Raw genomic sequence first — 12,376 nt, 5'->3', positions numbered from 1 at the left:
AGATATTTAATGTGAGTTGACTTAAACTTGTTCCTTTGTACAATGTATAAGTTTTCAAATAAACGAAATAAAAAAGATACTATGTGCGATAGAATTACTATATACTAGCTTTCCATACACTCGGCAGCCTCAAATATCCTGTATTTTCTAGAAAAGGAACTTTTAATGTATATTTCCTATACTAAAAATGAAAACATACAGAAGAACAAGATGTAGGAGGGCATTTCATGCCGACAAAAAGTACTTTCAGTTGAAATTATACGTGCACTATTTTGTACGGAATGCATCCTTACTTAAAAACAATGTATCGACAGGAAAAAAAGACTTGATTTAAAAAAAAAAACCACGTACACTTTGAACATCAACTTTGAACCCCTACAACTCCCAGAAGTTTATTTTTACATATTTAAGATATGTAATATTTTTAGTTTTAATTCATATTTTTGCATATGATCAGTTGTATTTTAATAATTACACATTTTTTTTTATATACTGTCAAAGTATACCTCCTGAGACGGTCTTCCGAGCATTGGGTTGTGGACACAGGTTTCCAACTTTTTTCCACTACATATTCAGTTTTTAATGTAGTTTGACCGATTTAACTCGTTTTAGTTGGTTGTTCCTGTCCGGCGGGATCGTCGATGATAGCGATTTTGTCATTATTTGGTAATTAACTTAGAAATACAGCATACCAGCATTTCATTATTTATAATTTTAATGATTTATTTATGTATTTATGCTTAGGAGTTGTATTCGTGCATATTGTTTTGATAATTATTAAAATCCGGTGTCCTTCAAGCTCACGGCGTACGGCAAAGTTCTCCACCGGAAATGGCTTAAATGAAAGGTAATAAATCAGAGCGGGGCCAACATAAATATTTTTTGGTGGGTTAGAACCTTTTGGGAATTGTAGGGGTTCAAAGTTGATGTGAACTATTTTTTTACGTGTCCACCGTACACTCTTTCGACAAGCCTCACCAACTCCGTACGGCAAAGTTCTCCACTGGACATGGCGCAAATGAAAGTAAATAAATCAGAGCAGGGCCTACTGAAATAATTTTTTTGGGGTTAGAACCTCCTGGGAATCGAAGGGGTTCAATGTTGATGTTAAATGTTTTTTTTTTACGTGTCCACCGTACACTCTTTCGGCAAGCCTCACCAACTCCGTACGGCAAAATTCTCCACCTGAAACGGCTCAAATAAAAGGTAATAAATCAGAGCAGGGCCCACATAAATATTTGTTGGGGGTTAGAACCTTTTTGGAATTGTAGGGGTTCAAAGTTGATGTTAAATGTTTTTTGTACGTGTCCACTGTACACTCTTTCGGCAAGCCTCACCAACTCCGTACGGCAAAGTTCTCCATCGGACATGGCTCAAATGAAAGGTAATAAATCAGAGCGGGGCCCACTGAAATAATTTTGTGGGGGTTAGAACCTTCTAGGAATTGTAGGGGTTCAAAATTGATGTTAAATGATTTTTTTACGTGTCCACTGTACACTCTTCCGGCAAGCCTCACCAACTCCGTACGGCAAAGTTCTCCACCGGACATAGCTAAAATGAAAGGTAATAAATCAGAGCGGGGCCTACTGAAATAATTTTTGGGGGTTAGAACCTTCTGGGAATTGTAGGGATTCAAAGTTGATGTTGAATGTTTTTTTTACGTGTCCACCGTACACCTTTTCGGCAAGCCTCACCAACTCCATACGGCAAAGTTCCCTACCGGAAATGGCTCAAATAAAAGGTAATAAATCAGAGCGGGGCCAACTGAAATATTTTTTTTGGGGGGGTTAGAATTTTTGGGCTTTGTAGGGGTTCAAAGTTGGTGTTAATTTTTTTTTACGTGTCCACCGTACACTCTTTCGGCAAGCCTCACCAACTTCGTACGGCAAAGTTCTCCATCGGAAATGACTCAAATGAAAGGTAATAAATCAGAGCAGGGCCCACATAAATATTTGTTGGGGGTTAGAACCTTTAGGGAATTGTAGGGGTTCAAAGTTGATGTTAATTTTTTTTTTTACGTATCCACCGTACACTCTTTCGGCAAGCATCACCAACTCCTGACGGCAAAGTTCTCCACCAGACATGGCTCAAATGAAAGGTAATAAATCAGAGAGGGGCCCACTGAAATAATTTTGTGGGGGTTAGAACCTTCTGGGAATTGTAGGAGTTCAAAATTGATGTTAAATGTTTTTTTTACGTGTCCACTGTACACTCTTCTGGCAAGCCTCACCAACTCCGTACGGCAAAGTTCTCCACTGGACATAGCTAAAATGAAAGGTAATAAATCAGAGCGGGGCCAACTGAAATGTATTTTTTTGGGGGGGGGGTTAGAATTTTTTGGGCTTTGTCAGGGTTCAAAGTTGGTGTTAATTGTTTTTTACATGTCCACCGTACACTCTTTCGGCAAGCCTCACCAACTCCGTACGGCAAAGTTCTCCATCGGACATGGCTCAAATGAAAGGTAATAAATCAGAGCAGGGCCCACATAAATATTTTTTGGGGGTTAGAACCTTTTGTGAATTGTAGGGGTTCAAAGTTAATGTTAATTTTTTTTTACGTATCCACCGTACACTCTTTCGGCAAGTCTCACCAACTCCGTACGGCAAAGTTTACCACCGGACATGGCTCAAATGAAAGGTAATAAATCAGAGCGGGGCCCACTGAAATAATTTTGTGGGGGTTAGAACCTTCTGGGAATTGTAGGGGTTCAAAATTGATGTTAAATGTTTTTTTTACGTGTCCACTGTACACTCTTCCGGCAAGCCTCACCAACTCCGTACGGCAAAGTTCTCCACCGGACATAGCTAAAATGAAAGGTAATAAATCAGAGCGGGGCCTACTGAAATAATTTTTGGGGGTTAGAACCTTCTGGGAATTGTAGGGATTCAAAGTTGATGTTGAATGGTTTTTTTACGTGTCCACCGTACACCTTTTCGGCAAGCCTCACCAACTCCATACGGCAAAGTTCTCCACCGGAAATAGCTCAAATAAAAGGTAATTAATCAGAGCGGGGCCAACTGAAATGGTTTTTTTTGGGGGGGTTAGAATTTTTTGGGCTTTGTAGGGGTTCAAAGTTGGTGTTAACTTTTTTAACGTGTCCACCGTACACTCTTTCGGCAAGCCTCGCCAACTCCGTACGGCAAAGTTCTCCATCGGACATGGCTCAAATGAAAGGTAATAAATCAGAGCAGGGCCCACATAAATATTTTTTGGGGGTTAGAACCTTTTGGGAATTGTAGGGGTTCAAAGTTGATGTTAATTTTTTTTTTACGTATCCACCGTACACTCTTTCGGCAAGCATCACCAACTCCATACGGCAAAGTTCTCCATCGGACATGGCTCAAAAGAAAGGTAATAAATCAGAGCGGGGCCCACTGAAAAAATTTTGTGGGGGTTAGAACTTTCTGGGAATTGTAGGGGTTCAAAATTGATGTAAAATTTTTTTTTTACGTGTCTACTTTACACTCTTCCGGCAAGCCTCACCAACTCCGTACGGCAAAGTTCTCCACCGGATATAGCTAAAATGAAAGGTAATAAATCAGAGCGGGGCCAACTGAAATGGTTTTTTTTTTTTAGTTAGAATATTCTTGGAATTGTAGGGGTTCAAAGTTGATGTTCAAAGTGTACGTGTTTTTTTTAAATAAAAATAGATATAAGAAGATGTGGTATGAGTGCAAACTCTCCATCCAAATCACAATTTGTAAAAGTAAACCATGATCAAAATACGGCCTTAAACACGGAGCATTGGCTCACATCGAACAGCAAGCTATAAAGGGCCCCAAAAAATTACTAATGTAAAACCATTCAAACGGGAAAACCAACGGTCTAATCTATATAAAAAACGAGAAACGAGAAACACTTATGAACCACATCAACAAACGGCAACCACTGAACATCAGGTTCCTGACTTAGGACAGGTGCAAACAAATGCAGTTTTAAAAAGTCTTTTTTCCTGTTGATATATTTCTTTTAAGTCAGGATGCATTCCGTACAAAATAGTGCACGTATTCAATTGAAAGTATTTTTTGTCGGAATGAAATGCCCTCCTACATCTTGTTCTTCTGTATGTTTTCATTTTTAGTATAGGAAATATACATTAAAAGTTCCTTTTTTTTTAGAAAATACAGGATATTTGAGGCTGCCGAGTGTATGGAAAGCTAGTATATAGTAATTCTATCGCACAAAGTATCTTTCTTATTTTGTTATTTGAAAACCTATACATTGTACAAAGGAACAAGTTAAAGTCAACTCACATTAAATATCTATTGTATGCTCCGCCTATGGAAAATGATTTTGCGAGCAAATGATCGCAGACAAATATCTTGTTTTTTTTTTAATTGAATTTGCTTACTTTTTATTATCATTTCTGATACGCCATGTGCTATTATATAGAGATTAATACATGGCCTTTTGCATGTCGGCCCGGGTATCATCCCGAGACCCCCATATCAGCCCGAAACGTAGTCGAGGTGCTGATATGGGTCGAGGGATGATACCCGGGCCGATATGGAAAATGCCCTGTATTAATCTCTTTATCATATACTTCCGACAATTGTTTTATGTAAGGCAAATATACAAATGAAATAACTAAAACAGTCAAAAACTTTATAAAGAAGTTAAATTATGAATCCAACAGATACACTATAATTGTCCAACAATAGCATCACTACCTCCATATCTATTTATGGTACCATTTCCTATAGAGGCATTTTGAAACATTGAAAATTTGGAAGCTGGAAGCATAGAAGTATTTACAGTTTTATGATCATTATTACTACATGTTGTACTATGAGATGATTCATAATTGTCAATGGCATTTGTTAGCAAGTACTAAACTATCATCATTTTGAAAATCTATATCATTGGATTTAGCCATGTTAACATCTGTTTTTCAATAACAGCTGGTTCTGTACAAACAGAGTTACCACTGGATCCAATACACCTTATCGCTATTTGACCGCAATTACTGGACATCATAAAAGTTCCCGTAAAATTTTGACGTCATAATAAAAAATATCTGACGCCACAATGGAAAAGTAAACAGACGATACCGGAAATACCGGAAGTAACTTGCACGAGAGGCACTGTTATTGGTTTTTTGCACGAGAGGCCCCTGATATGGGTTATCAGCCCGGGTGGGAAATTATGGCTTGTGTACTTCCGTTCATTACACATTTGCAAAAGCTATCATATTAATGCTAAGTATATGATAAATAGCCATTATGTGCTTGGGGATAGACACTCCGTCTTTAATATTTTAATTTAAATAATTAATACCTGTTTACAATCTCGGTTTAGAGTTTGGAAAACACAGAAAACGTAAAGAAAACGTCAAAATATGGTTATTTTCCCAACTAGTCCCTTTCCTGGTGGTGTAAAATCCGCACTTTCATTTATATTAATACTTATAATTATGATAATATATCGTCTTATAATAAGTTTTAATAACTTATAAATGTATGTATTGCAAATGGATGGTATTTTTGTTCTAGCATATTGTTTTTCTTTAATTGTTTAACATTTCTTACCGATATAACATGTTACTTTTATTATTCCTCCCTTAGTTTATTTATTTTTATTTACATTGTGTCATAGGTCAAATTTATTTGTTCAGTGTATGTTCAATGGTGTTAATATGTCCTTTGATTGAGTTAAGCTATTTCAGTTGATATTTTATAGTGTGTCTTTCTATGTTGTGATGTTACACTATTTTTTCAGGAAAAAGGGTGAAGGTTTGGTACCATTAAAACGTTTAAACCCGCTGCATTTGTTTGCACCTGTCCTAAGTCAGGAATCTGATGTTCAGTAGTTGTCGTTTGTTGATGTGGTTCATAAGTGTTTCTCGTTTCTCGTTTTTTATATAGATTAGACCGTTGGTTTTCCCGTTTGAATGGTTTTACATTAGTAATTTTTTGGGGCCCTTTATAGCTTACTGTTCGGTGTGCGGGGGTTGTCATCCTGTTCCCTAATACACCACTTTCTAATATTGCAGTAAACATGACTTGTCTACAAGAAAAGATACACCTTTTAGGAATTTAAATTTTCTACAGTGTGTTACCACAGAAAACGTATGAACTGTATTTCATGACAAACAATTCCTCTTAAAAGTGTAAGCATTCGTTCATTATTTTGTACATAAATCAGGCCGTCAGTTTTCTCGTTTGGATTGTTCTACATTTGTCATTTCGGGGTCTTTTATAGCTGACTATGTGGTATGGGTTTTACTCATTGTTGAAGGCCGTACGGTGACCTATAGTTGTTAATGTCTGTGGCATTTGGTCTCGTGTGGAGAGTTGTCTCATTGGCAATCATACCACATCTTCTTATTTTTATATAATTATGTTAAATGTAAATTTGTATTTTTACAGGAATTTGTGTCGTTTTTTTAATTTTTTTTTGCTGAGCTTATGGGTTTTCTTCAGTTTTTTTGTGCTTTATTATCATTATCTCTTTTTATTTTCATCAGACATGGCACTTCTGTAGGTAATACGGTTTCAAGTGGCACGGGAAAGATATGGAAAACCAATATGAGATGCACTGGAGTTGAAAGTAAATTGGATGACTGCAAAGAAGGAGGAACAGCTGGTTATTGTTCTCATTCTGACGATGTTGGAATTTATTGTTTTAATGAGACTATAAATCCTGGTAGGTAATCAAATCATGGAATAAAAGAACTGTAGTTGAAGAGTTGCCTTGGTCAATTTGGGGTTTTGACGGTCGCAAATGCGACGCGTAGCGGAAACAGTAAAACGGATATTTGCGACCGTCAAATCCCCAATTGATGTCGACAACTCTTTAAATACAGTACTGTTGTTCCGATTCTAACGCATGACAAAAAGAAATAGTACTTTGGAGTTTGAAAAAATGTATAATATAAAATTAAATAAAATCCCACGAAACTTCACAAATGATTTTTGCGCAAAACACGACGTCATTCAAATGAAAACTCTCAAATTGGAGGTTATTCCGTTACTTGTTTGCGATTCTAAAAATATCTCTTTTTTATTGATGTTTTTTAGTGTTCAGACTACAGTGCATACACACATTGTTACAAGACATACGTAAATAAAATAAATTCAGGATTTACAAGTCTTCGATGTGTATATACAGTATCGCTATTTTCTAAAATTTTGCTTTGATCTTTTTTGTGATAATTTTTAAATTCACGCTACTCGAGTATTATATGGATAAGCGTTGATTAATTAAACAGGTACCACGAACCCGGAGGTTCTATGTGTCTATTATTTAAACTATTGTTGAGACTTCTTTTTAAAATTATAGTACTTTCACCAACTAGTTCCATTTATAACTGAGTTCAAATAACCACCTCATCATCTTGATTCCCAAGAAACAACCTATAATTAGAAGTATATAGGTAGTGGATTTAAATCATGAAATAGCATTTTTACGAAAACAAAGTTGCATGCACTTTGAGTATGCAGTACTGAAATTTCCATTGAATTACTACCAGACTCAAGCTAGCGACCGATTCCAGTGACCAATCACGCTAGCGACCAATTCTATCGACCACTAAAGTTAACAATGAGCATCAACACGTTACAGAACCATTTACAGACATGTCTGAAAACCACAAAATGACATTATGCTACAACGTTCTTCTAATATTTAATACGTAATATATCGCTATTAATTGTTTAATGGACATTTGTAATAAGAATAAATGCTTATACTTTTAGAAAGGAAACACCAATTAATTTTATTTAAATTTTACTTTTGATTCCAACAAATTAACGTGAGGATCGTGTTTGCTCGAGGCTAATGCTCTAAATTAGTTATTCAGTTTTTGAATATTTTATATGAATTTATGATTGATTTTATTCTCATAAACTAGTACATAGCTACAGAGAAAATAACAGTTCATATATAAAACATATTTTGTTTCGCATTTGTGAAAAATAAATAACAATATAATAGTAATACAGTTCCTCTAACCAAGAGGACAGACTTTCACTGATATGTATCGTATAAATCTACACAATTTTCCTAGTTCAACAACATTTTCAGATGAGAATACATTATTAAATTTAACTTTAATTCCTTTACAATAATGTGGTAAATATTTTTCTCTTTCTATGTTAACAAATTTGCACGACATAATGTAGTGAAATTCATCGCCAATATCTGTAGAGCTGCATAGATGATAAGACCTTTTCGAATAGTTTTACTGTAGTATCTGGAATGTTATTTGTTTGCTATAAAACTAAGAATTTTTACGTGCAACAAAAACTACATCGTACATATAATATAGATAAATTAATTAGAGGCTATCATAGTACATAACGGCTAAACCAAGTCTCAAGATTAAGAGGTATGTATACGTAAGTATTGTATGTAAAACAGAATAAGAACATCTTAGTACATTAGTTCAGATGTCAATTTACCACGAGATAAATAAAATGTTAAAGGCGCTATACGGTAGGAAAATCATACAACGGCTTTCTATATATACCCTCGACATTCTCAAATATCGAGTATTTCCTTAAAACCATTTAGGTGTGAGGGGAGTGCTTCTGGATACAGTGTATGGGGTATAGTCCAAGGCACTTCAAATAATACTCAAAGCAATAAAAACAATTTAATGAAAAGAAAGAAAAAACATATTCAATACAACATTCATCACATTAAAACATTTTAACTACGTTCAGCCAGAAACCTTAATCATACATTAATGCTTAACCAAGTTAACATAGCAATAATGATACCACATATGGGCATTTTATAAGAAATTCAAACCGTCTTATTCCACTTTAGTATGTATTGCAGGCAGACAAGCAACCCGTAACTAGCATTGCTGCATTCAAATATAACAATCAGGTCACAGATATATATTTAAAAAAGTGTTGTCAATTCAACGTATATATATTGAAGTTTAAAACCACTATGGAGGTTATTTTGTTATCTTTATTTAAACCTTTATGAAGGTTTTTCACGACCTTGACTGACTATACAGCCCTTGCACGGTGGGTACCCTACCTATACAGCCCTTGCAAGTTCTTTAAAAAATGTAAGCAAAAATAAATAACATTTCAAAATTAATACAAACGTCAAATAAATAAAGGAGCTCGAATGTCAGTCTTGTTCAATTAATCAATACTGAATAGAATGAATCAAATGAAAATGTAATATAATAAAGCAAATAAACAAACAGCCTGAAATAATTGAGTGATGAAAAGGGAAATAATCTATTCCTATTACATTGGTAAAGAATTACTATATCGGCCCGGGAAAAAAAACATAAAATGCAGTACATATATCAAACAAAATAGTTCCATGCATATTGATAAATCTTTGTCAATAAGTATAATAATTGGTTTATTTTGGTATCAAATGAAAGCGTAATACCACTATATACACCCTTGTTAAAAGTCTCTTTTGAATAATAATAAGAAAAAAAAGCAGGGCATATTTCCCCTGTTGTTCAAGTTTGCCTAGAACCTGTTTTTGTATTTCCGATTTTCCGGGAATCAGTGTATGAACACATGAAGGTAGCAATACATAGTTATAAGTTTGGTTTAGCATTTTGGCCCCGGTGGATTTTTCAAATATGAAAGTTATTGTGCAATAAAATTCATTTTTAGACAGCTGAGTACTAATTTAGCCTTCAAAGATGGTTTATAAGAACATCAAGGTTATTTTAACATGTTTAACGGGCTATTTTCTGTTTCACTCTCCGTATTTTCATAGCTAGACCGGCCATAGGTCCAGAAATTAATGTAATGTTTACAAACATTTTTTTCTACACCAAGCTTTAGACGCAATTTTACGAATAGAAAGACTGAAAAATGAACCCTACCCATTACTGATAGGTACCTTAGACTTTGGATGACCAGTGAAGTCTTCAGGTGCACTTTCCCACCAAGGTATGCATACCAGTTGCAGATATGGATAATAGCTTTCAATCTAACCACCTGTGGTCAAGAACTTTGCCGTAGGGAAGTGGGAATAAAGCGACAGCTGCCACCACTCGTAATGGACAAAAATTCGAAATTGGGTATGTGGTTGTCAGCTTCTGGTGCACTTTCCCACCCGGGCATTTTCATGAATAAAAGGGCCTGGAACAAGCTTTCAATCCCACTAGGTGTGGGTAATAGCTTTGCCGTAGGGAACTGTATAGAAAGACTGAAAAATGCTGGCCACCCAAAATCTATGTTACCTATCAATAAAGGGTATGGGCACATTTTTCAGTCTTTGTGTACAGTTCCCTACGGCAAAGCTTTTACCCACACCTAGTGGGCTTGAAAGCTTGTCCCAGGCCAGTTTATTCATGAAAATGCCCGGGTGGGAAAGTGCACCGGAAGCTCACAACAACACACCAAATTTCTCATTTTTCAGCACATGGGTGGTGGCAGGAATCGCTATCCTCCCGTTTCCCTACGGCAAAGTTCTTGACCCCAGGTGGTTAGATTGAAATTATACTTTACCCTTACTTCTCCTGGAAAAATTCAACATACATTTATGTGCGCATTGGTTCCCGGAAATTTGGAAGTACAAAAACAGGTACTGAGCAAAATCTCAGCAACAGGGCAAATATGCCCTGCTTTATAATTTCTTTTTTTCTATTATTCAAAAGAGACTTTCAACAATGGTCCTTTAGTGATCCCAAGTGATTAAGCTTTCATTTGATACCAAAATTAACCAAATATATTACTTATTGACAAAGTTTTAGCTATATGCGTAGGAACTATTTTGTTTGAAATATGTACTACTTTCTTGTATGTTCTTTTTAACCGGGCCGATACGGTAATTCTTTACCTAAAGGGTTTTAAGGAAATACACGATATTTGAGGATGCCGAGAGTATAGAAAGCTGTTATATGAATTTATCTACCGCATATATAGTGTCTTTCTTGCTCAGTTTAACTTTTTATTTATCTCACCGTAAATTGACATCTATACTAATGTACTAAGATTATTTTTATATGTTCTACAATACTCAATACACCTCTGAATCTTGAGGCTTGGTTTAGCCGTTAGGTCCTAAGATGGCCTTTTATTAATTCATCTATACTATATGTAGTTAGTGTTACACATTAAAAATCTTAGTTTAAAGTATCGCAAACAAATAACATAGATACTTTTATTTTTTTTAACTTGTTTTGTTTTTGCTTTTTGTTTTTGCTTGTTTTTTTTTCTTTCCTTTTCAGCAAGGAACGAAGATCTCGATTTCATATAAGTGTATATGCCATGTAATATACAATTTTCAAATACTGAACTACTGATTTAAAGCCTTGAGCAACCACGTTACTCACGTTAATTGTTAGAAAGATTGAATTCCAAAGTAAAATTTATGCAAAATTAATTACTTTATCCTTTCTAAAACGTATATGTATTTATTCTTCCGTCCCCTATTTATTGCAAATGTAGACATATGTGGTCCATTAAACATTTAAAAGCGATATATTACGTATTTCTTATCAGAAGAACGTTGTAGCATAATGTCAATTTATGATTTTCAGACATATCTCTGAATGGTTCTCTAACGTGTTGATTCTCATTGTTAACTTTTGTGGTCGATAGAATTGGTCGCTAGCTTGATTGGTCGCTGGAATTGGTCGCTAGCTTGAGTCTGGTATGGTTGAATTACTATATATATACAATGTATGTTATTATATATATTTAGTTATTCATTCAGAAACTACCCCTTTACATAGGAGGCAAACACCAGCGGGGTATTAGTGTTTGCGTCATACAAACTATACAATATATACAGTGTACGTAAAAAATCACATCATTAATTTAGACATTAACATGTAACAACTCATTGCGAACTTTAATGACTGAGGTCAGATATTTTTGCCCATTTCATCAACCTTTTTTCCGATATCATCACTGAATAAAAAGGCTATATTGTCGATGATGAATTGAAGCTTATTAACATATCCAGAAATCAACGCCACTTTGCTCATTTGAATATTATACTAAAGAAATCGGATACGGGTCACGGAAATTATATTGAAATGATAGGGAATTTTGAAAAAAATGTCTGTTTTAACTTTAATTTAAGTGATAGACAGGTTGCCGGGACAGAAAATAAATATACACAACAATATACACCATTTAAACGAAACATAATGACTGTCGTTGCAAAAATCAAGGTTCCTGAGCTATTTTAAAAATCGAAGCGAGAGGCTTTTAACATTGCAGTATAAAATACAGGCTAAAATGGCTGAAACGTCAAATTTGCAAACTTCGTGTTGAAAATTGGCTAACAAGGTCATTACAAAAACAGGTTGCCGGGATGAAACTTGAAACTTGAATGTCCAAAGAATAAGCAAGTCCAAACCTTGTATATGTAGTAGTTGAACTCTAGGTTCCCACGTAAAGTTAAAATGCCCCTATTTCAAGAAGAATAAACT

General features: G+C 35.1%; 1 protein-coding gene across 1 annotated transcript in view; it reads left to right on the top strand.

The window, feature by feature from the left end:
- Window positions 1-12,376, top strand: part of LOC127736245 (scavenger receptor cysteine-rich type 1 protein M160-like) — a 325,222-nt gene that overhangs the window by 41,119 nt on the left and 271,727 nt on the right. The window contains exon 2 of the mRNA XM_052246842.1: window positions 6,467-6,645. Coding sequence (XP_052102802.1) covers window positions 6,528-6,645 — 118 coding nt within the window. The 5' untranslated portion in view covers window positions 6,467-6,527. The remainder of the gene's footprint in view (window positions 1-6,466; window positions 6,646-12,376) is intronic.

This window comes from Mytilus californianus, unplaced genomic scaffold (assembly GCF_021869535.1).
Source record: "Mytilus californianus isolate M0D057914Y unplaced genomic scaffold, xbMytCali1.0.p SCAF_3, whole genome shotgun sequence".
In the NCBI taxonomy this organism is placed as follows: Eukaryota; Metazoa; Mollusca; class Bivalvia; order Mytilida; family Mytilidae; genus Mytilus; species Mytilus californianus.
This window is presented reverse-complemented; position numbering and strand designations above follow the sequence as displayed.